At 43.2% G+C, this 25,934-nt stretch overlaps 2 protein-coding genes across 2 annotated transcripts in view; one reads left to right on the forward strand and one right to left on the reverse strand.

Annotated features, from left to right (window-relative positions):
* T265_04186 (hypothetical protein) overlaps positions 1-13,685 on the forward strand; it is a gene marked incomplete at both ends in the record, with an annotated part of 31,196 nt that extends 17,511 nt beyond the window's left edge. The window contains 4 exons of the mRNA XM_009168868.1: positions 8,236-8,323; positions 9,577-9,968; positions 10,459-10,661; positions 13,171-13,685. Coding sequence (XP_009167132.1) covers positions 8,236-8,323; positions 9,577-9,968; positions 10,459-10,661; positions 13,171-13,438 — 951 coding nt within the window. The remainder of the gene's footprint in view (positions 1-8,235; positions 8,324-9,576; positions 9,969-10,458; positions 10,662-13,170) is intronic.
* Positions 13,686-21,531: 7,846 nt separating this feature from the next.
* Positions 21,532-25,934, reverse strand: part of T265_04187 (hypothetical protein) — a gene marked incomplete at both ends in the record, with an annotated part of 29,083 nt that continues 24,680 nt past the window's right edge. The window contains 2 exons of the mRNA XM_009168869.1: positions 21,532-21,925; positions 23,229-23,392. Coding sequence (XP_009167133.1) covers positions 21,718-21,925; positions 23,229-23,392 — 372 coding nt within the window. The remainder of the gene's footprint in view (positions 21,926-23,228; positions 23,393-25,934) is intronic.

Consider the following 25,934-nt stretch of genomic DNA (forward strand, 5'->3'; position numbering starts at 1 on the left):
ACTAGCCGAAGTTGCCACCTCAGGACACTTCGTTTTGTGAAGCTTACGTGCTGTGAAAAAAATGTGGAACCACCTGTTCTTCACGCCATGACAGCACTAGAACTGAAGGAATTTTTCAGCAGGTGACAGATTCCATTGGAAATCAAACTCAGCATTTAGTAGAACACTGTAGAAAGTGAAAAATGGGAGCAACAAATTTATAGGACTACTCCTTTGTGCCATCTTTTCGAGAAACGTTATCGCAGCCATTTCACATCGCAACCCCCCATAAAGCACTTTGTTACCTTGTAATTAGTGTTTGGATGGCATTTTGAGGAACGTTTCTTCATTTCTGCCTCAGATCAACCACCGAATTGGTTGTGGTATAAAATTCTGTACATTCGCCGTTCAAGTACACCCCACGGAATTCTAACCTCGGGCGTATTCTGCGCCTTGTGCGTACTTTATGCACACACACTAGGTCTCGCTGACAGTGTGTCAGCGGAGATCTTGAAGGCAACCCTTTCAATCGATGGTCGGTCAACAAATCTGAATTAATAGCATAAGGCGTATCCGTTGTGTCGTTCCATGCTCAGGACTGAATCGGTCTTTCCACAAACCATTCAGTCTGGGGGCGGAGTTCAATGAAGAGAATTACAATCAGAAAAGATTACACTCAAAACAAAGAATGCAAGTATGCACCTCGGTGTGCATATCCTAATTCAGGTGGTCCAGGCCTGTTAAAGTTTTATGGGTTGAAGTATACAAATTACTTAGCGTTGCGTAACAGAATGCAGCAACTACGAGGGGGGTTGCACAGGAGAGGTTGCTGACTTTACGTCCACTTTCTTCCGAGGTGGAATGAGTCTGTTCCAAAAACAACCCCAGCCGCCTATGGACATTCATCACGATCAGTAGCAAGGCTCGTCTGCGAGTACCCTGTAGAAGATTCATTCGATATTCTATACGTACACAGCACTAGTATCAGATGGCCCAACCGAAAGTTAACCCAAACTCGATAAAATGATTTTTTTTAAGTATCATAACCCTACTGACACAGACAGTGAGAGCTTCACAATATCAATTGAAGCACGAAGATGAGCTTGGTTTTCAGGGTAGGTTACAACGTACCATGGTCAAACTTGAATTGTTGTATAGTCATGTGAAAAGGGGATGCCTTGCAGATTTACGTCCATGAGGGCATACTGGAGTTTTCCACTTTCAGACTGTTGTGAGCTAGTCTGACGAAATGCACGTCATCAGGTTGGATTATTCTTGAACGGGGAATCAACAGACAGATACCAGCTTCACGGACAAATCAGTCATTAGGTGTGGAATAAACGCAATTCTGCGGTGCCCTTTTGGTAGCTTATGGGACGTTATCCTTAGTGTTATCCACAGCTCTTGCGGCTGTGGTGCTTTCAGATGATAGGTGTGGTAATTTAATAGAGGCTAGTATCGTAACCACAATATTCTATCACCCTTAACAGAGTTGAATTCTACGATCATATGGGATTATCATTGTATCAACAAGCACTCATACCGTCAGTGTAATCGATCCCCTCAAGAATGACTACTCATCCAACCGAGAACCCTCTGACTATTTCCAGGAGCCAACTTTGTGCATAAACACTACTGTGTGTTTTGACGTCCTTAGGTCAACCATGGTCAATCGGCTAGCCTGCCTCGGATGCAGGCTATTCATCTGCGAGCGACATGCACTAAGTGGGGCAATACGTCGTACATAAGCTACTACTTGCCATGTTTTTCATCCCAATTGTTTCCAACTGACACTAGGGTTTCACACAATCCCAACTAATGATTAGGCTGAGCTATTAGTGGAAACTCCCACCCAAACTTTTATTCTGAGGTTAAAGCTCCATTTGCTAGGCCGACCGCATACCTCTGATTCCATGATCACAGCTTTCTTTAACGTACGACTCTGCTTTCTGGGTTCATCGGTAGTTCAGTCTAACGGTGATGTTTCCAGAACACGGTTCAGTGAACTTTTAGGTGTATCTGGGTGACAGGCATTCTAAGGAGACCTGTTTCCTCAAGTGATGCGATTAGGGTGCTTCAGCCAAAAAGAATGCCCGGATAAATGTCCAACGAACGGTACAGGAAAGTGCAACTTCCGTCTTTATGCAGGCATGATACTGGATGGCTGAATCTCGGTTACAGTAGAAAACCTACAGGTGATAGTGATAGCACTCATGGATTACTGAAATGTATCAGTAACGACCAGTGATCAGTTGTGGTCGAAATACAAACTAAGACTTCGTGCTTTCTGCTCAGATGTGAACAAAATCGACCCACCTTAGGCTGCCATTCCCAAAATGCTCCAATTAGTGTGTTTATCAGTCTTTCGTGAGTCGTTTACTCAGCTATCTTAGTTGTTGCCGTTCTCGCTCACCACTTTGAGTTCACACGGATACAAAAATTCTAAACTTGATAATAGTTAGTCCACTCGTAGTATTCGCTTCGTGGTTCTGTCGCACAGAGACTAAATAAAACACCTAGTGTGATAAATACCTACAAGTTGCCAGAAGATTGCTGAAAAATGACCCGTAAATCTTTCCATATGAGTAAGCTCACTATGGGGATAATTACCTTAGCAAGCTGAGTTAGCCACACATTACAACTCTGCATCTCTATGTAGAGCTTTTGAGCCTTCTGGACTACGAGCAACCAAGGGCTGTGACGTCAATTTCCCTTTGTCACGTTCTAGTTTATGTCAGTAGGGCTTGCTCTGTACTCCAGTTTGTGAAGGCGAAAGCTCTGCTTCTATGAAACTGGTCGATTCCTTAACCGGGTAGGTAGTTTTGGTGCCAAGTCATACGTCGACTTCCGCCAATTCGATTGCCTCCTATTGGACCACCTTCTAAGACAGACAGGCAGTGTGCTTTAGCGAAACATTATTCCAAGGTCGTTCTCTAGGGTACAGACAGCGAGAAATGAGACAGGCTTGCACACTGGTTTCACGTTACGATGACTAATTTCGCTCTGCTGTTCTGCGAAAATCCCTTTTGGCCTTTTTCACTTCCGTTGCACCCAGTTGTTTAAGGTGGTGGATTTGCTCAGGGTATCCATGTGAACTATACTTTGTTACAAATTCAATCAAAATATGGGTGGAAAATTACCGGTGAGTCATTCTACTGCTTAAGTGTGCCTTTGAGCCTCGCGTAACATCAGCTTTTATATCTTATTCCCGGCTGCATTCGAGCCTTTATTCAGGTTTACAAGTTCTCTGTATGTAGTGTTATTGTTTCGACCGTTTACTGAGAGTAAGAATGCGACCGGGAGGGTGGATTGCGGAACACTTTGTGCCTAACCTCCAATCCTTTCAAACAAGAGTGCCAATTGTATAGTACTTTTGCCGCTATCATTTATATAGCTGAAAAACACCTGACCACATCCGACGTTAAATACAACGTTACCATTCCCCACCTTTTTACTACGGGCTGCACTCCATGAAGAAGCTCAGCGCATGTGTCTCAGTACTGGTGAAACGCATGATAGAGTTGCGACGTAAGGGTAGACAGATAAGTAGGTTCGAACAACTGCTTTCCGTGGCTCAGTGCACAGATAAGGTTAACGAAAAAATGAAACAACTAAGTGAGGACGTGCGTGGTCTGTTAGGAACGCGACTAAACTTTGCTGTTAGCAAAAAAGTAATCAGTGAAGGAAATAACCCATATTGTCAAATCGGTATTTTGGAAGTTCCTTTCAGCGGAAGCTGAAAAGTTGTGGGTACAATTGGCCATGGTCATAAATTCCCAAAAACCAGGAGCTTCCAATGCTGTACGATCAAAGCGGAGATCACTGAAACGGGTGGGTAGTGTTGGTATAGCGAAGGCAAACCATAGTAGTAATTAGCAAGGGCGACTATCTTCAAAAGGTCAAGCAGCAACTCCCCGCTAGACACGACCGACAAATTATCACCGGTACCATTATTTCAAAATTAAATAAGGGTAAGGTTGATATTTAAGGTCCGTAATAAAACAAAGTAAAGTAATGAAGCAAAGTAAGTGCAATCAATTGTACCCAAAAAGTACGATTTGCTCACAACAAGGCAGATGCTCCGATAAGACCAATAGTAGAAGGTATAGACTTGCTACCACGTGAGATAGGCACACCCTTAGCTAGTATCGTATAACCTCTTACGGGAAAATCAAGCACTTCCATGGGGAAATCGTAGGATTTTGCCAATAAAGTCGCAGGATTTCCTTCGGAGATAGACGAAGTCCTCGTGAGCTTTGACGTTGTCTCAATGTACACAAACATATCCAGGATGGATGCTTTGGAGGTAACCAAGAGGCTTTTACTGGCGGAGACGACATTTGAGGAACGGACACAGCTTTCACTGGATGAAATAGTTAAGGGCATAAGAGTTTGCTTGAATCTTGACCAGTTTGTTTTTGACACAGCTGTTTACTCGGAAGAACAAGGTATTGCAATGAGATCTCCAATGTGCCCAGTTTTAGCTAAAATTTCTGCGCAGGATTTTGAGCAAATATCCTTGACTGGGTATCATCATCCTACGGGAATTATTTGGCGTTATACTGACGATGCCTTTGCTGTAGTCAAACGTGATGAGATCAACAACTTCTATGAATATCTCAGTAGTTTGAATCCTCATGCCAGTTTTAGCATGGAGATAGAGTTCACCTCGGGCGCACTACCCCCTGGATTGTATGACACAATAATGGCAGAAAATTAATATCCAACAGAAAACAACAGACACAGGGACCGTTTTAAACCACTCATCAGCACACCCGATTCCCTGTAAGCCAGTGTTGTCTCGTCAATGTTTAGTCGAGTTTGAGTTACAGAAGAAATGGACCAAATACCAGCTCCAATCGAGATTACTAACAGACTTCAAGAAATAAGATACCCAGTGAGTTTGATTAGGCACGACTTAATGGCGGTATTGGCTCCGGTATCAAGACTCAGTAAGGAATGGATTGGCACAGCAGTCATTCCGCAGGAATGTCGGAAGTTATTCGAAGACTGCCCAACATAGCCAACACTTGAATAGCGTTTCAGAAGAGAAAAACCTTACGCTCAGTTTTGGTGCAGTTGAGGGATCCCCTCCCTCTTGGAAGGAATAGGGACTGTATGTATAAAATTAAACGCAACGATTGTACTAATGTTTACCTTGGACAGACAGTCAGAGAACGGCACACCAGAATTGGTGAGCATAAGAGTAGGGTAAACAAACCACCAAGGAATTCGGGTGAATGCCAAGCGCTGGCGGCACATGCGTTAGACACAGGACATTTAATAGATTTGGAGAATGTTTTGGAATGTTTTGGAATATTGGTAGCTCGGGTTATTGGTTGGATGCCAAGCGCTGGCGGCACATGCGTTAGACACAGGACATTTAATAGATTTGGAGAATGTTTTGGAATGTTTTGGAATATTGGTAGCTCGGGTGTATTGGTTGGTAATTGATCAGGTGGCTGTTGATCTGTTCGCCGAGCTTGGCAATTGATTTGCAAACGTTTCGTCACCATTCGAGGAGACATCTTCAGTGCGCTGTTGGTTGGAGAATGTAGAAGTCTTAAGATGGGGACTGCGATTCTCATCATCGCGGTTGATGGGCGAGGCGGTGAAAATAACTAAGCATCGCAGCGCGGATAGGATCGAGAGTGTGGTACTAACCAGTGTATTGAAAGCGCCTTAGGTAAGGGGAGTTTAGGCGTGACGGTGTGGAGTTGTCGATGAACGTAGTATCACCAGCAAAAGTGCAGTAGGAATCCCACCGCAACCAAAGTTCGAAGGATCCCTCTCTCTTACACAACTACCGTAAGAATCAACAAATTGTCACGATAGACACCGACATCATTTAAATGTGCAAAATCGCCTGAATATCGCACCAGCCAACCCGTAAATATTTTGACAGATATTATCTACGTTGTTTACTCGCAAGAGAAATGTGGATGGGAAGATAGATATCGGATGAACATTTATTTGGCCTGAATAAAAGGAACGTTGATTGATTCCTTTCAGTCAAATGTAATACTGACCTGGTTAGCCCCTGAAGCTGAGATCATTAAAATCCGTATTTATATTCCGGTGACCATGCAGTGGAAGGAAGCGTGTAGGGTCCTCGCTGAAGGCTGTCCACTTCACATATTATATTTCTTGTATGTTGCATCGTGTGCATTGGTAGTGCACTGACTGATCACTTTTGACAGACTAGCTAACCGTATTCTCGAATTATCCAGTGATTACAGTGAGCCCTCTCTAAGAGGAATTTCCCAACTAGGAGCACTTTGGTATAGTTCCTTGGGATTTGACTCATAACTTACACCTTTTTAGAAGCCAGCCATGAATTCAAAGCAGGGATCACACCGTGTGCTTGCCAACAGAGGCCAGCATGCGGGACCATGTTTCAGGTTTTTTCACCAACTGGTGTGTTTTTGACTGACACTAATACAGTCAGGTTTATTATTAAGGTCTCCAAAGACCTTAAGACACACCGAGTCCGAATTAGTTAATTCCGGCGAGGATCATGTGAAAGGAGTTCTCCTGGCTAGGTCCTGAATAACAATGAAGCATCAAGCCGAATGTGATATATTTTTTGAGGGTACTAGCGTATTTTTTTTGGGGGGGAGGGAAGGGAACAAGATGGAGATTCTGCAACTGAACAGACCCATTTTACAATGGGTTGGCGCACTCGCAATGCAAAATGTTCTGATCTGAAATTTATCTGGTGGGCAAACACTGGACAGACCGCTCAATGTCTGTGTAGAGATAAACTTCACACATATGCTCACTGCATTCGGGCTGGATGAGTTAAGCATCCGAATTGATGTATTCACTTCCACTCGCCTTCACATACTGAATCGTGTAGAATCCCACACTCCACCCTACCGTAATCCTCCTTGTGAGCATTTACATTCTATGTGCACACTGAAGATGACGTAGAATTAGAAGACTACCAATAAGCTTGCCGCTATCGGTTTGAACCTTTATAAGGCTCATCAGATAGGTGCAGGCGCCCAGTTTCCGTCAACCTTATGGTGTAATCGAACCCCAATTGCACGGAATTTGACTTATATACTTGGCTACATGCCAATTTAGTTTCGACGGGAGACTCATTTTAAATCTGGCTGAATCTGTCGTTTGTGATGTTCTTAGGCAAATAAATGAGTGATTCAGTTGAGTTAGCACTAAATCTTCCGTCAAACCCAAATTGCTATGCAGATGGGTGTATAAGCAACTCATGAGCTTCGCACAATCCTACGTAAATTGTCTTTGTGGTATGTGCATTATTTTTAATTGATCAGCGTACGTTTTGGGCATCCAGACGTAGTCATCGGTGTTTCTCCTATTTCGACAATAATAGTTCGTGGGCTGTCGAGGAATTTTCAGTAACCTCATGAGTAGTGTATTACGTATATATAGGCAATTCTCCTTAAATCGAAGGAACAGTCCTACAGAACCAAATTCACATATGAGCTTTTGATCTGGCGGGCTAATTACGTGTTTTGTCATGTTATCTAAGTTCTATTTTTGTAATCCGTCAAATGCCTGAAGGTGCTTATGAGGTAGGGTCCATTTGCCCATTTGAGCCCTTGTTGTCAAGCCAGTGAAAGACTAAATAACTTTAAATATGCAAGTAAAGATTTTGCCCTGGAAGTAGGGGGAAATCAATTCAAACAAAACAAGGGACGGATTTTTGCGCTAGCTGCTGAAACAAATTCAACATCGAAGCAGTGTGCACATCCTACTGGTGGCATCAATAAGTCACACGGTAGCTTAGGCAAAAATATATTTTTAGATGGACTTTAAGAAAGGATGGACTATTGAAGTTCAGTATGTTTCTGAGCATGTGTCTATGACACGAAAAGAATAATCTTCTTGGTAACCCCTGACAAATGACCGACAAAATGCGACATGCGCTGTGAACTCTAACGACTATAATTTCAAGTAACCCATGACAACCTGGCTGCGTCCGTGTGCCGTCCGCAAATAACCACCGCTTGTGGAGTGAGGGAGAAGTTTCCATACCAATCCAGGGCATACGTTTGCAACAAGATTAGTTGGATAGATTGTAGAGATCCGCAATAGGTTCTGCTCTTTACAGTCACTCTAGTCTCTAAAGTCAACACTTTTTTCTCCATTTGACGTTGACTGGTTGCCTGAAGAATTGTGTTTGATAGCATTTCTGTGTAGTTGTATTACTTATCCACTCACTGGCGTCACTGTGTTCTGTACACACTTTTGTTCTTTTTGTTTCAAACACAGCTACGTTCTTCTGAGTCGTTAAGCGAATGGATGACCAATCTTCCTGACGAAATTGCCAAGCAGCCGCTGAACTTGCTTGCTATTCCAGGTAGCCGTGTTAATTGCACACAGTGACAAATTTAAGCGCGCGTAATGCTGCAGCCTCCTGGTAACTGGTTTGTGAACGGTGATACTCAGGCACGCTAACTTTTCAAATGTAATTCTGACACGTCAGTGCTTATAGAGGCGGGTACCGTTAGGTTGTCTGACAGTGGTAGTCTAGTGCGTTGATCTTCCCCAATTACAATGGCCCATGGGTTAGATGTGGGGATTGGAATAATTCGGGAGAATTAATTTTGTAGTCCCCCCAAAAATTACAATTAAAGGACAGTGGAACATTGTCCAACATCTTAACGGTCACTACATTTTACTCCTAAACCCAAACATTTAAATTAGCTAGATGAGTAAGGCAACGAGGTTATAATTCATCCCAGATGCTACTTCTCGAACGCGGTTATCTGTAAAATCTGCACCCTAAGGGATCACTAGTTGACCCGGTGGATAGGTATCTATCACTGTTCGTGGACACTAGCCATCATGTGACTGATGTAAATCGTCAATGACTTTACCATACCACCTTAGTCTTGTCATCATCTGCTATGCCTTCTGTATTCACACCTTCGGTTTGATCGGTCGGATTTTCCCTGGTCATCAATATGGATATTTATTATTATCGTTAAGTGTCCATACACATGGACTGGGATGATAGTAAGTGGTGGATTGGGCTCAATAAATATGCCAGGATATAAAATATTGTTCACGTGTCTATCGTACTCTTCCCTCAAGCATTCAACACTCGCCTAATGAGGGCGTGTTCCAATATTGCAGAGATGGGTACAGCTGGATTCCCCATAGAAAAGTACATTCCAGGGTCGAAAACCTAAACTCCATGGTTGGTATTACCAATTTTTACGATGGTGGGCATCATAATTCGTATGATTTTATCTGCACCATTTCTAAACGAAATTCGACGGCGTCGAATGGGCTGCCCGAAAGAATCCATCACTATTAGATGGCTTCATCTCTGGGAAGATCGGATCCATTTGAGATATATCATTGCTTGCGTTATTTTCTTTCAAAACTCTTCGTTTTAGGCACCCTTTGTAAGTTAGTGGGAGAACGCAGCCTGGACAGTATTTCTAGATACTGCAGAGAAGAACGCTTTGAAAACTTCAATATTGTTAGGAGGTTGGGCCATTTCATGTGGATTACAGCGACCGAATTCATTCTGGGAATCCACTGACAGGATTCAATGAGAAACCGATTAATGCTATATTCCAAACTTGCTTATCCTCTACCTAGGCAGTCACGATTCCTTCACATCTACCATCACTCATTACTCTGTCCCTTCACCCGACGGTGACGCCTACAACCTAGTCCGTCACCTGCCTCAGTGCATTGCTGGTCGCGTATTGCCACCTTGGACCATCACTCAGGCGTTCTCGTTGGCCAGGCAGCTCCAAATGGGCATTCGCTATCTGGATTTACGTGTTGCCGTTCGGCCCGATAAGAGCGCACCAGAACAATTCTACCTCGTCCATGGCCAATATGTTTGCCCCATTGTTGATGATTTGCGAGCTGTGGCCGATTTCCTCCGTTCACACCCCCGAGAAGTCGTACTAATAGACTGCAATCATTGCTACAATTTTACGACGCGGCAAAAAGTGGTGACTTTTGAGGAGACCGTCTGTAGCGTGAGTGTTTATACCATTTTTGTCATTGGAATTCTTCTGTCTGAGAATACAAGATTCATTTAGTTGTCTGGACATTCGCAACACAAATATTTGCACTAAACTGCACCCTTGGAATTACGTGTTGAATTATGGATCCTGTGGCCATAGATCAGTAATATTGCTATCTTCGATTAAACAATTAACCTTGACACCTAATATCCCCGTATCCACAACTTAAGATCAAGCAATCCATATCAGGGAGACAAATATCCATAATGCGACCGGTATTTGAAGAACTATTGTTGGCCACTTGCTGTTTGCCTGTCCATAGTAATGAAGCTAGGATCAGGGTATTATTGATTACGGTGAATTACAGCTTTAGTATTTGGCTTGCCGTTGTAAATCAGAGTATTTTCTCTGTATAATTTCAGAAGTCTTGTGCTATGGTTACACTACTCGCTCTAGACACCGATGATAGACTGGTTTCTGACCTACAACACTATCGTTTCAGGTTGTTGGTTCCTTCCTGTGCCCGTGGAATACGACTGTACCAACGTTGGAAGAGATGTGGAAAGATGGAAAACAAATATTATTCTTTTCTTGTCTGCGTTCGGAGGGAACAAAGGAGTTTTGGCCCGGACGGCAGATTTTATCTTTATGGCCGAACACAATTCATGTGGATAAAATGATACAATATCTTGAAGAACACTACGGGTGTGTAAGCTACTGTTTTGATTTAGTTTACCCCTACTGGGTCGGTACCCAGTAAGTTCGGTTTCTGTCCTCTTTTTGAAGTTCAAATGCTCCGAGAGATTAAACTGAACCTGGTCGAAATGTTCATTACCAGATGCTCGACTGTGAATGACGAGTTAGACAATTCAGTAATGCATCGTAGATAATTTGTGTTGGTAAGCTCCCCTCTATCCAAGCTACCATGCAGATAGGACGAAACCTGCACTGTGTGATAAAACAAATGGTTAATTATGGGAATGATAAACAGCACTTTCCAATACTGTTTTACTCAGCCAGGCAGATATGTCGCTTCGTCGTTTTTTATCAATACTTGGGTATTGTTTCTGACCGTACTGGCATTTGCCATCAGTTTATTCATGTTTCAAGTTTCTCTTGTACAGCAAGTTTAGACTAACTTCCGGCTTGCGCCTTCTCCCACCAACCTTATTCTATTGGGTCTACATGGACAACAAAGTTTGCATGCAGCACCGTATTCAGTCCCGCGCAATCCGCCTCCGGCTTCTTGACTATGTGCAGGTGTTCAATGGCCTGACCACTACTGACGAGCTAATCCGATGTGGATGCTAGCCATTCATTTGTATGGGAATCTACTCATTCCGGACTGAATCACCAGAGATAAATAATAGTATTATTCGGTTACGATGGATAGACAGGAGGTAATCGTGTTTATGCAGTAAATTCCTACTTAGCTGTAGCTGACTATCTGCATGCCGCCAGAAGGAAGCACGAGTGCTGGGATACTGCCAGAGTGCCCAAGCCTAGACAGGGAAGTCGAGATGCACAGGCGGGGTTCGAACTTTGACCTCTGTCCCTGAGAAAAATCCTTCAGCTGTAACGGTGCCTAGCTGCCATGCCACCGGAAGGAATCACGAGGACCGGGATACAGTCGTGTTGCTCAAGACCAGACAGGGAAAGTCGAGAAGCAGACGTCGGGTTCGAACCACGGAAGTTCCGGTCAGTAAATTCGTGCTCTAACCACCTGAGCCATCTCTTTCATTGAAGCCCCACATTCTAGTGATTTTTTCAAGACCTTTGTCCTTTGATTTTGCTAAGGGTTTTTTGCTTCAAAAGTGAATATAGAGAAAATTAGACACCCTGTGGTCTCACAGGTCGTTTTGTGTTGCGTCGTTTATGCGTGACGCCGTCTTGAAGTCTGGCGACCGTATCAAAGCTCTCTGTCATTTCGTTATGCAACCTTCAACCGGCATGGTAGTTGGCCTGGGAGGTTGCAGAGGCAGCCTTGCTATCCAAACCAGAACAAGACAGACGCATAACACTTTTCCAATGGATGTTCAGTCCTAAATATCATAAACTGGAATCGAATTCAGTTCAAAAAAGGGGCCTGAGCAACACGTTCGGTTGATTTCCGCTGCCCGGCCTTCCGAGGAAACGTGCATCGGCCGAAGCTTGTCGCTGCGACTCATTGAGCGAATCGGATGACTCGAACACTGCTTCACATTCGACCGGACTTCATCAAGAACATTCTTCCTCAACTTCCCTTAGTTCCCTAGGCATCATGAAGCGCTCCAAGTTCAGGAAACATTCGAAATTGAATCATCTGGATGGAGAGCACATCGACACATTTGCTGAACCAAAGGAACCATCGGGTTTTTTAAACAAAGACTGGCCAATAGCTTCGAATTCGAAAATTTACGATTTAATATTGTGGCTTCTCGAAGAATCTTCATGTGTTGTGCATGCGGTGGCGCGGGAGAAGAAGCTTTACCTCACCCAGACTTCGACCCACATACCGTTGTCATGAAAAGAAATCAAATGGACCAGCCTTTATCCACAATCGAGCTACAGTATCCGGAAATCGTCGCTTACGTCGTGGCTGTCCCAATTATGTCCACCCACGTTGTGCGTGCACTGCAGATATACCGGTGATGCAGGGTAACTGGACGGTAACCACTGTCAACGGGCCGTCCAACCAAGAACCGAAGGCAGTTCCGGTGGAAGACACTGTGGAACATGGTGTCCCTAACGAACCGGAACGAGTAACAGATGACACTCAGGGATATCGTTCCGGTCTCGCTTGCGAATTGCACCTGGTCTGAAGGAGACGATGTTTCATCTGCCATCCCACCCAGCCATTTGTGCCCCCTTTTGCTCGTCCACCAACTCCGATTCCAGATCACTCAACCGCCGTTGATGACAATCCACACCGACAATTAGCGTTCCTCCTTCTCCCATCCGAAGTGAAGTGCCTCTTTTTTATTTCTTCATCTCAGAATAAAACCACACTTGTTACCAAGGGCCTGTTTCATATAAGATCTGCATAGTTTTGGCTATTTATCCGAATATTTTAACCATGGTATCTGTCAAGATGAATCTTTCTCGTAGCTACTCAAACTCAGTGCACCAGTTTTACGTGCTAACAATCCCTTCCATGTTACTGACCTTGATAATCTGCTCTGTATATAATTAGGACACATTTTTGAAGATCTGTTTTTTTTCTTGTTCAATCCAGGCCCACATTTGTTCGACGTCCAAACCAGTTCTACGTATTCCAGGGTGTTCTCACTCCTACAGCTGGCTATATAGTTCGTCATCCATTCGGCTCCGTACGCCACCTGGCCAGGATAGCTAATAAAGCGTTCGTGCAATGGATTCAGGCTGAAAAACGCGTCGCTGGTATTCATGGCCTAAATGTTACTTTGATGGATTATATCGGGGTTGACTTTCCCGATTACGTTCAAAATGTGGTCAAGCTGAACTACAAAACATGGGTTTGTTGACCTCCACCGTCGTCCCAACGTCTGTGATACCATTGAGTTTTCCGGTTCAGTATAATCTGACCTGTGTTCAACTATGTCCAAACATTCCGCTAAATTGTCTTCTGATGAGTTCCTCCAGGCTTTCTCCAAATTTTTTGCGCTTATCCCTTTGATCGCTTATTTTCCCTGTTTCGGTATTTGTGAATATAAGTCGTATTGTTTTAAGGCTGAAATACTGACAGTCTATCGAATTTCGGACGCATTTTCTATTCCAGGTGGAATTTGTCAGAACTCAGAATTTGCCAGTCCAACACTTCTGGATAGGACCGTGTGTTTATTTTACCAAAAATCTGGCAGAAGGTTCTATCACCGTGTTCACTGAGCTAGTCTTCATTAAATTAAGCTCTTTTAGATAATAAGCGATCATCACTTGTTGTGCCAGTGTTGTCAATATATGTCGAACGAAAAGTGAATGATGGCCGTTATGTTGCTGTAAAACTTAGCCAGGCTATGATAGGGAATTCGAGAGAAGACACGCTTTCTCGTGAGCATTCAAGAGGTTTAGTTCGTATGGAAAAGCCGATCAGGTTACCCACAATTTACCTTCGCTAAATTAGTTCATTTTACATAAAAATTCACCATTCTGTACCTCATACAATACTGGTTTCGGTGTGTTCTCACGCTGCCGATTTATTCTCAGTTCAGTTGATGTTGAATGAGTAATAATAAGATGCCGTGAATTTCCTACCTTGATTCTGTCATATACTCTAGGGGAGATTCAACTTTTTGGAATGTAGGTGAACGTTTTCGCCATGCAATTCATTGGCCATTCTGTATCGCTCAAATCCACCAGCTTTCGACTTTGGAAATTTCCGATTTGCCTGGGAATGTGCCTCAATTTTTCAGCTCATCCATTAACAATCATGATTGATAACCGTGTTAGTCTGTGGAAGTTTGAATCGTGTAAATGGCAGGCGCCGAATATGTTCTGAGAGAGTTAGTCGGGAACAGATCAGCATTCGATTGGACATACAGGCTGAGCGATTACCTCGGAGAACCAGACAGGAACCGGCCACAAGTGGCCCACCGACGTGATTGTGTGATGATCAGCTGATACCAGTCTGTTTTAAACACTACAGTGGAATTTACCACCTGTTTAGAAGCAGCTCAAGCATGCTTTATGGAATACTAAGCCTATCATAGAAATTCAGCCTCGGGAAAATGAAAGCCGTGTTAGTCTGTGGAAGTTTGAATCGTGTAAATGGCAGGCGCCGAATATGTTCTGAGAGAGTTAGTCGGGAACAGATCAGCATTCGATTGGACATACAGGCTGAGCGATTACCTCGGAGAACCAGACAGGAACCGGCCACAAGTGGCCCACCGACGTGATTGTGTGATGATCAGCTGATACCAGTCTGTTTTAAACACTACAGTGGAATTTACCACCTGTTTAGAAGCAGCTCAAGCATGCTTTATGGAATACTAAGCCTATCATAGAAATTCAGCCTCGGAATAATAAATGAAAGCTGCCCAAACCCTCAGTAGTACACTAGAAAAACGTGTCTCCATGAGCACTGTTGCCTGAATTCTCGGTCACATGGTCACGGAAGCCTGGTCAACTGAATAAAACTAGGTCGAAAAATTATGAAGCGCAAATCTGCTATTTTTGGTGTCGAACGATATTAGTGACCGATCCATCGTATTGCTAACTTCTGCTCAAGCTCATTGCTGCCTCCCTCGTTTCGATGTCACTTTGTTATACGCCTCACCGATGGGAGTTTCGTATCAAACGTCCCTGAAATAAATAGCACCCGGTCACAGCCTGTCATTTGGTACTGGTTACTCTTCGAATGGAAAATTTTCGGACATATTGCGTTGCATTTCCACCGGCTTTTCAGCTAATAAATGTATTGTTTCATTGGTGACCCACAATACCTGAGGGCTATAGCTATCTGCCCTAGCAACAACCTGAGCTAACGTCTAAAACGTGATTTATGACATGTGGATTCGGTTTCGAGTCAGCTGTACATATACACATGACAGTTTTTTATCTCTGCGCTCCAGTTACCATATCAGTTCTAGCTCGGTGGTCTTTGTAATAACAATTAATACCTAATAATCAGCACATCATCCTGATCAGCAGTCGCGGATTGTGAGCGGTTCGTTCGACGTTTGTGAAATTTGTGTGCGTTGTGTTAGGGCCGAGGGATGAGAAAAAATGGTGAGGAAGCAACAGTGTGGCTTTTGCCATGTTACAAATATTCTTGATTTGATTTCGGTCTTCAAAGTACTACTCACCGTAAGGTGTGTAGACGTTTTACTTCCGGTTCCGACCTCACCTTCTCACTAGCTCCTCTCCTTAAACCCTAGTGGATTGTCGGCTTGCTTCCTTTGAGTATTATATTCCAAGACCTCTAGCATGGGTAGTTTCGAAGTCCCTATATTCGATGCCAATTTACGTGACATCAATTCACCCTCTGATCCTTTTTGTGATCCGTTAGATTCCAAGCCAATGACTGCGACCCAGTACTGGTCCGGTGGCGGATCTAGCAAACTGACTGAGAGCAGAAAAGTCGGGCGTGCTGTATGGTAGTGTTGATTCTTGTCTTTAGCTACTCATCGCGAAGAGACCGGAAATTACCGTAGTGTGGCGGTGTGCATACCTCTTTAACATGTACTGGAGGATTCTATTACAGAATCCACAGGACCTCTTTATCAGGTTAGATGAAGGTCTGATAGTAGTGACCCATAGAGAGGAAAAATTACGGCAACCTGTCCCTTAAAAATTAGGCTATTATGGTAGTTCTGCGTCGACCATCGCTGTCTTGTGGACTCAAATGTTTTTTATCGAACACTAATCCTTCTGACAATCTTTGGACGTCCCAACAGTGTATCAGTCAGCATAAAACCACAAATCACACAAACAGAAGCGCGTTAATGCCACCTTGACCGTCGCTTGGTGACACCAGCCACATCACCCTATTCTATGCACACAGCAGACTGGACAATCGGAAACAAGTGATCGCTGACACCTTCTTTCCTTCTTCACCATCCATTTGTAAACCCCTCGTATCCCATTCAGTTAGACACTTCAGTCAGGCCCTCACGTCCACCACTCGGCCTGCAATATTCATACTCCATTCGCCCATTTTTATGTTTCACCCAGAAGATGAATGAGGTGTTGTTATTGGGACTCTTGATAATCTATCAAAAGACGTTTGCTGCACTTATGAATCACAAATAAAAGATAAACCACAGCAAATGAGGTTAATGAGTGTGGACATTATCGACTGCGAACTTATGCTAGCTTCTCAACTGCCTCAGCTAGCAGCGCTGGTGGTGGTATGTCTCAGCTCACGAACTGGGACTTTCTTGCTTTGTCGTCTGTCGTTTACCGTAAAGACTCGCGCAAGCCAAAACAGTAACCACTCTTTGCCTAGAGTCTCTGCTAACGCATCATCCAACTGCAGCATTGATCCCACGAAATACATTTTATTGTTGGGAGTTAATCACCCTTTCATCCTCCACGAAAGTTCAGGTATAACCTACTTGCAGATTTTATGGGGCCTCATTTTATTCAAGGTGAAATTTATTGTCAAATTAAGCCTAGACTCAAAGTGCAACGATAACGGTGATTGCCTTATACAGTAGACCACCAGTTGTTCCTCAACAGTCATGGGTTGAGAGGCAGTGGACGCCGTCGTTCTGCTAGGCATCCTTATACGGCTGAACAACCGTGAAGCCAAACCGATCACGCAACCATTAGCTACCGCTGGTGAAGCTTAGTACGAAAGTGTGAGTCATTCTGTAACACATGTAATTATGGCCACACGGTGAATTTTCCGGGGTTGAGCTGAGATGTAAACCTCCAATTTGATAAGGAAACTTTTCTCCGATCCACAGATTAGATAAGCATACCGAAGCACGCTATATGATCATTGGAAGAGGTTTATTTAGAAAAGATTAAACTGCAGCTGCAGGTGAGAGGAAAACCGCTAGAGTTGACGCTGCGAACAGGGCACACAAGTAATAATCATTGGATCTCAGAACGCTAACTACAATTCCTTCATTAAACATCGTGTACTTTTCAGACGTCGATTGTAATGAAGTTTGCACGTGAATACGGAATAGGCTAAAACATCGCGGAACGCGCGGTATCTCTGCTGCAGCCACTCCATGACAACGTCTGTTAGTGAGCTAACGAAATATTACATTGGCAATATAAAATGCAATCAAAGGCAGCGTCTAAGCAGCTAAGCAGAATATTTTCTGCAAGAGTTGGCCATCAGCCTCTGTACTGCAGTGTTTCGTTCGGCTAAATCACCTCGAGCCCTGGTCTGTGAGTTTGGGTTCTTCCTGAATTGATGAAGCAATGCTATGTCTTCCAGTTTTGAAACGCGATTGAGTACCAAGCTGGATCAGCTCCCATGGGTGCTACCCTACGTTCGACCCTAACTAGGTTGTTTGAACCTGTTTTGGAACAATGGAGCGTTCCAGACAAATAAGATCAGTTAATCGTCGCAATTCTTCTTAAGGTACACACACCGGCTGTTTCAAAAGAATGTAGGTGTCAGCCCAGAGCCTGCCATAACTCGACTACGGGCTTCAGTAGTACTCTTACTTTCAATTCTCCACGAGCAAACTACCTTGCTGACGTCAACTTGTCAAACGGTTCATGTTTAAACCCAGCACTGATTAGAAGCGATCAAGTACTTGATCTAGATGGAAGCTCGAATACGAAAACCTCCTACATATTAGTGAGGACAAGGGGCAGACAGTAGACTGATCGTCATTGCACACAATCCTCATAATGGACATAACTGTGAGTATGTTATTGATTGGCCTTGAAGTAGAACAGACGATTGTAGGGGACAGATTCCACAGGAATACACTATCTATTGCAGAGACGAGATAAGGCAAACCGATGACGAAGTAAAAAGTGGTTAGCCTTAACAGTAACCCAAGAGCTGCCGTGAGTGGAATTCAGAAACTTTTCATCTTGCAAATTTACACCAGTACATCCTGTGGCCGAGGAGTCCGTGCAACTGTTCACAGTTGAGAAAGACCATATTGGCTTTTGTCCGTGGATCGAGCAAGAGACGTCTCTGTATTTCGAATGATTTGGCTGTATGATTCTTGTTAGAAAAAGCCGATTTTGGGCGGGGTTTCAGTGGTTGGATGAGGTGAGCTGAAATCCAATAGGAACCGCCTCTTCGATCGTAGAGACTTTTTTCGCCCTAGAAGTCCCTACATTCTACTGCGTTTGATTTGCCCCCCCCCCGGCAACTGGCCATCAAGTTGAGGAATTAGGAGAACACGGTTTTCGACGCCTGGCTTTCTAGAGACACCGATTACTTTTCGATACTAGATGTTTCGTTTATTACAGAGCTTAGATGACATTTCCTCGTATGGAGACGACAATATCATGTACAACTATTAGAAAACGGAACGTGCAGTGCATTTGAAGGCCCTGTTGGAGCCTATCGAAGAAGCTGGTCTGCAACCAATGAAGTCAAGACACAACTCCCTCAAAATTCGGTGACATCACCCGTAAAGTTGGTCATGATACGCCAAGCTGGTATCGAAGAAACTGGAAATAATCAAAAACAACTCAGCCCCGAATTCAAGGCCACCCCCACAAGCAAAAGTTGAATCCGATCACTTTTACTGTGGGATTACTCCTTCACGATAGGGAGTTTGGGTGAACGATTGAGGCGCAAGAGGTCTCCAGACGTGTTAAAACGTGGACGCCGAAAGAGCAACTCATCCCCAACGTACCAAAGGTTGAAGGGGTATTTACTATCGCAAAGTTCGCCAGATTTGTAGTCATGGGGTATGCCAGCTGTATACTAACTAATGCTGAAGAAAAGTCTTCAGTCATCAAGAAGAATGTTCAGTATTCGGCTGGGCCTTAAAGCAGTGGAGATTCTCTTACGGGACAAAGGTTCCAGACTGAGAATACAAGCACCTAGGTGGATCAGGACCACCATAGATCCCAGCAGGAAGCTTGCGCTTCGGGTGACTGCAAATCCAGCATGTATCTAAAAGTGAAAATAAGCTGACCGGTCGGTTTTTGAGACCGGGGTCTGGAAACGAAAAGGCCCCGAAGATCGTGATCGTCATTTTCGTCATCTAACAGGACCTCGAGATTTTGGTGTAAGTACCACAACAGGACCCTGTACTATAGAGGGTTTCAGGCGCTTCGTTGGATGGGAGAGTTTGCGTAGACGCGGGAGGAAAATGAAGAACCGGAGGTATTGCGACAGATCTCCGGTAGGTTGAGTCTGAATGAAGGTGACATATCATCCTAGGGTTTCGATGATTCGTACACGGTACGGTTGGTGGTACCTCGTGACTTGATTACAAGGCACAAAGTACTATTAGTTTGGGTAAATGATCTCCTGGTCATGGATGAGAAGTAATAAAACTAAGTGTGTTGTGACATCCGAGTTAGACCAATCGGTGAGGGGCAAAACCACCCTATGGAACCTGTCGCTGTGCAAGAAATATGAGGGTTTCGGTCTGTTATTGTCATTTTCGGTGACAGTCAGCACATTAAGGTGATGACAGAACACCTTTCATAGTGGATCGAGGCTGCAGCCGCACCAAATTCACAATCAACTGAGAAGCAATCCAGCACAGTGCAGCGAACCACGGGACACCGATTATAACCCTAAAAGACCAGTGGCTATATTCAGGAATCGCTTGCGGCGGTTAGGTAATAGACGGTTGGGGACGACATCCTCCAAAGAACTAACTGTTTGATGAAACGAAACAACGTAATACTTTGAGACGATCACCGGTCATCCCCGGGGATTGTTTGGAAAGTGAACTTGCCGACAGAGCTGTTAGCACACCTCACATCAACCCACTTTAGTATAAGTAGGTGTCAATTCATGTTGTGCAGCCGGCAGGCACATCTCTTTGTTGGTCGGGAAATCGGTTTATAACAAACCGCGCACCTGTCTTTTGAAGAGCTAGAAGAGAAAGAAAGAGAACGAGAAATACTAAGGCGTTAAGGAAAATTAGAAAAAGCACGAAAGTGGGCACCGAAACCTGACTGTTCCTCCACAAGGACGAAGGCCAAGCGAAGAGGTCATCGTAATCCTGAAAGACGGAGAGTGGGATCACGAAACATGCAGAGTCTGTGACAGGGATCTGTTATAGTTATCGACCATCAATGGGGACGTTTATAGAATTTCGGACAGAAGACTAGCACCAGGCGTCAGCGAAAGTGCTGAAAGAATAATCCGTCTTAACTGATATTGGTTAAACGAATTGACTATCGGAGGTGTAGTTGCCGAATTTCGGAGGAGGATGTGGGCAAAAACATACACAAGTGATGAAACCTGTGCGTAAGATCTGTCCAAAGAAGTTCAGTGGGAAAGGCCGGAGAATATTTGGTTTCTCAAACACCATGCGAATGGGGTTTCTGCACCTGCGCCGAATTGTGTACAACCATTTTGTTCGGGCTGACAATGAGTAACTCCATATTTGGATACTATCATCCCTTCACCCATACCCCGACTCATCCACCGCTAGTTGCTTATCCTTCTGCTTGCCGTTTAATCAGCTTAATTCGAACCGTTTTATCAATTGGCTTTAAGTGAGAGGCTCCCAGTTCTGTCCGCTGCTAATTTGCTAGCAGAACTCCCTTTTTGATTTGACTCGTGGACCTAATTTCTCAAAAACAGTTCTGGGTTTCCGAAGAATCGGACTATTTCCCAAGGCCTAGCATTTTATAAAGCCATGCAGGCTAACTGTTGTGCGAGTATAGGGACTACTGAAACTGAACTACGTTTTCCTATGGAGCTTGATAACTTTGGAGAAAAAATTCAATGAAACCGAAATTTTACAGGTTTGTGCCGTCCAAGACCGTTTGTCATGGGCCTATTTTGATGATTGTTTATGTGATAGACTACTTTTTCATTTACATAACATCCTACTACCAGGTTCTTGCTCAAAGTCACCTACTGTGTTGTTTTTTCCTGTTATTTTACATGCTTTCCAGTCGCAGGCACGATTCTCCAAATGCAATGCATTCGTGTGCTGTTTGAACTTTAGCCACATTTTGCATATATTGGTCTCAAAGTCTGAATTAAATTTTCAGCATCAAACAGTATTTTCATTGAGGCAAACGTTTTCATCGAATATGCAGTGTATGGATCCCGCAGAAATAAATTTTATATACCAAGATAAAGTGAATTATACCGTAGTACACAGTTTTTTAAGAGGTAAGAATCGTTCGCGTACCGGTGTGTGATTACGAGTCAAAATGTCACATACAAAGTAAGTTTGTGTCAGCATGCTGAAGCACCGTCACTTTTTGCGGTATTAGTCCACAAGAGATCATCCGAAATCAGTCTTGTCAATTGTTCTATTCGAATCAATAGGTTTCGCAAGCTGGGATGTAATACAACGTGCTGCAGCTTTTCTTTGAGATTATAGAAGTCTGCACGTTCCAATGGACCCGGCAAAAGTGGCCATATTTCACTGCATACGACTTTCCTGTTCAGCGTTGGAAAATGGAGAACGTTATCATAGCTATTATGATGTGACAGCTATGTCGCAGGTTAATTATCCCGAAACACTGTGCGTCTTTAGTTATCGAGCAACATACATGTCAGCTACTGGAGTGGGAGCCGCTATCCACTTTAAACACGGTTCCACGAAATTTTAAACTCGGTCAGTAAGGCATTGTTTAGGTTCTTGTGACATGAAGTGAATTCAGAAAAAGGGCAGATGCGGACAAATATGCTGTTCGTCACTTTGAAGGCAATCTGATTTCGAGGAGTTATTTCATACGCTGAAGTTTTGTGCTCCATAGTTGTCCTATTCTTTCAGGTTCTACAACTGAGCCCACTCCTTGAAGTATCCTCCATTATCAACGGACATTTATTTATGTCTCTCATGTGGAATGAACTCTCTAGATTCAATACTATGTGCATATACTTTTGAAGTGCAGAGTTTAATCAACCTGGTCTGCGCACAGCAGGCCCCATTCTGCTTGCACTCCACGGCGTGCTGTGATGTTGCTTGAAGTTTAGACGTACCGCTAATGTTCTACGAAATAATCAGTTTGGAATCCTTGAGCAATTTGAAGTTGAGGGTTGCAACTCAGTACAACAATACAAAAGATAGAAAAGGGATCCAGGAACAAGAATCAAACTAGTATATAATTGATATGTGACATTATTACTCGGAACATAAGTTAGAGTTTAATAATGTACTTAACGCTTGTGTCTAAAACTGCACGATAATTCTAAAACCTGTATCTTATCATCACAGTGTTGGGCTAAGGGAACGACCTGAAAACGTTATTGAAGTCTCCTAGTGGGTTAAATTTATTCTTAGTAACAGGGATGGCTAACAGTTCTTTAAAACCCGTAAAGCGGAAGCGCACCAGTGTTCGGAAGCATGTATAAAACATAATGGACTTCCATTTAAGTACAGCATTTTGTACAGATACATCTGTCCTTCATTGGAAAGTCTATTTTCAGAATGTCTAATAAAAACGTAACAGTTATTTGGTTTCTTGAGGCAAACTTCATCTCCAGAAGACATTAGTTTCGTGTGCTAAATTCCTCAAAGGAAAAGAACAGCAACTCGAATAAAAGAAAAGATCACAACAGTAGGAGTTAAACGCATGACTTTGCGCTCGCCGTACTATTGTCCTACCAGCTGAGCTGCTGCGGAATCGACCGTAAGCCATCCATGACGTACACAGAATCACCACACCTCTGTCTAAAAAGTTTAGTGCAGAAACATATGACTGTCATATCGAAAGGACTCTCTGTTAATTCCAACTTACAGATTTTTTATTCCATACAGGCGCTCTGCTAGACCCAGAAGCGGTTTGAATTCGTGTAGCTCAAATTCTCCTCGCTTGTCCAGTTCGGTGAGTTCTTGAAACTCTGCCGACTGTTCCGGCTCCCAAACACCTGTGAGACGCTCTTTGATGGACCAGATCACACCCTAAAGGCGTAAGTAACAAGAAGTGTAAATAGCTTGAAATAAATAGCTTGAAAAAAATATGCAGTTTCATTCAGTTTAGTTCTTCCGTTCACATGCTCCTTTCCTCAGGTTTAATCATATCTGATCACAACACTCGGGCGGTGGCATACAGGTTGACGGATTAAATACAAAAAAAATACTACTCTGCCATTTGACGGAGTGTTAACATTCGAATTCCTACTGAACCAAAACCTCACTATCCAAATGGCTTGATGTACTGGTGAAAGGAAGACCTTAGCTGCGGAGTTATTTATTAGAAAACGCCAAGTGAACAGTTACAGACCATTGGACAGGGAAGCATAACTCTCATATGTATCTTGTTTACAAAAGCTTAATATCCATCCTCTTGAACGCGTCTTTCTGAACTTTCCCGGATAATCATTGATTGTTGCTCAAATGCAAGTAAGTGTGACTCCACAAATTCCGTAATAGATCTCACTTTTTGAGAGATGTGAAGCGGATTTACGAGAAAACATTCTACTCAAATGCTCCATCAGTAGTATCCACCATTACACTGGCATTCCGTAGAACCGAATTTTTACAGTTTTGTGAGCGTATTGCGTCTTCTTTGTAAAACTGGGCCGAACTGAACAGATTTCTTTTACTGGAGGTCGCTAGTTGAAGAGTTAGACCGAAATGACTGTAGGAGAATTTTTGCATTCAGTACAAGTCACTGACTCAATAAATGTTTCTCCCGATTCGTATTCGGGGGCAAAGGATTGACGAACCCTTGACGCAAGCTCTTCACCAGATCTCGGAGAATATAAATCCACGCATTAACTTTCACTACTTGTAGACAGGTGAGATCAAGCAAATCACTTCATAATTACTGCATCTGGGCCAAGAAACGCAGCCAAATGAAGGAAAGCTATATGACATTTTCGAGTTGTCTGTTACATCTTAGTGATCAAGTGAATATTTCACAGAACAAACTAAAAATTCGAGCTGTTTCTCAGCATTCTTGTGATGAAGTTAGAATGCGCGCTTTCAGACTGAGTAAGTGCTAAATTAAGACTGTCGCTTTGGCTGTCCTCCTACAGCCTTCAGCCATTGTAATTGTTGTGCAACTCTCACTTACTTCTTTGCACTGTGGTTTTTCACAGAGTACGGCTGAAGGCGGGATCATTTCAATAATTCGAATTTATTGAATAGAGAAAACTAGTTGAGCAAGGTATAAACAAAAGGACTTTCAGGATCGGGTCAAACTATTAAGACAAACAGGTGCCGTGCCACCAGAGCTACGAAAAACCCCACCTAACGCGAATACTAAAACAGTGGATATTAAAGCACTTTTACTAGATAAATATGCTACTACATATACTAATGATATCATTTAGATTGGTGATGAAACGTTTACGATCAAATTGCCCAGCTCAGCGAAATAACCAACGACCAAATACTGCAATTTTCAGATAGCCTCTCTGCATAACAACTCATAGTGACTTCATCTTTCCAGACTGCTCATTCAAAACTCAGCTTATGATAGGAAACAGCCTCATGGATTTACGTATGGCAAGCTGCAAGAAGCTCCACTTTCTCACTCCATGATGTACAAAGCATGCAATCGATTTAGATGCAAAGGATTTGTTCAGTGATCATTAGAACATAAATAGAAAATATCCGCCTGTTGAGTTTAGCTTAGTGCTGAAAGAGGACTTGCTAACCCTTGGGTTGAAATTTGCAAGTACGCATAGCGTTATAAAACTGAGTTTTCGAGGGGATCTCATCACCGGAAAAGTGCCACTTTTCAGGCTTCACATGGGTGAATCATATGTGTATGCTTAGGTGTTTGTATGTGTATGTAGTTAGTATAGGTAGCAGTATATGTAGTAATATATATATATGTATATAGTATATATATACTATATACTATATGAAGTACTACTACATATACTGCTACCTATACTAACTACATACACATACAAACACCTAAGCATACACATATGATTCACCCATGTGAAGCCTGAAAAGTGGCACTTTTCCGGTGATGAGATCCCCTCGAAAACTCAGTTTTATAACGCTATGCGTACTTGCAAATTTCAACCCAAGGGTTAGCAAGTCCTCTTTCAGCACTAAGCTAAACTCAACAGGCGGATATTTTCTATTTATGTTCTAATGATCACTGAACAAATCCTTTGCATCTAAATCGATTGCATGCTTTGTACATCATGGAGTGAGAAAGTGGAGCTTCTTGCAGCTTGCCATACGTAAATCCATGAGGCTGTTTCCTATCATAAGCTGAGTTTTGAATGAGCAGTCTGGAAAGATGAAGTCACTATGAGTTGTTATGCAGAGAGGCTATCTGAAAATTGCAGTATTTGGTCGTTGGTTATTTCGCTGAGCTGGGCAATTTGATCGTAAACGTTTCATCACCAATCTAAATGATATCATCAGTGCGTTGTTAGGGAGCGTGGTGAAACGTATTGATGGGTTAGTGGTTGTGCGTTGAGTGGTGTTGTGTCATCATCATCATTATCATCATTGTCAGCTGTAATAACCGCGT

This window comes from Opisthorchis viverrini, assembly GCF_000715545.1.
Source record: "Opisthorchis viverrini unplaced genomic scaffold opera_v5_66, whole genome shotgun sequence".
NCBI classification, from domain to species: Eukaryota; Metazoa; Platyhelminthes; class Trematoda; order Opisthorchiida; family Opisthorchiidae; genus Opisthorchis; species Opisthorchis viverrini.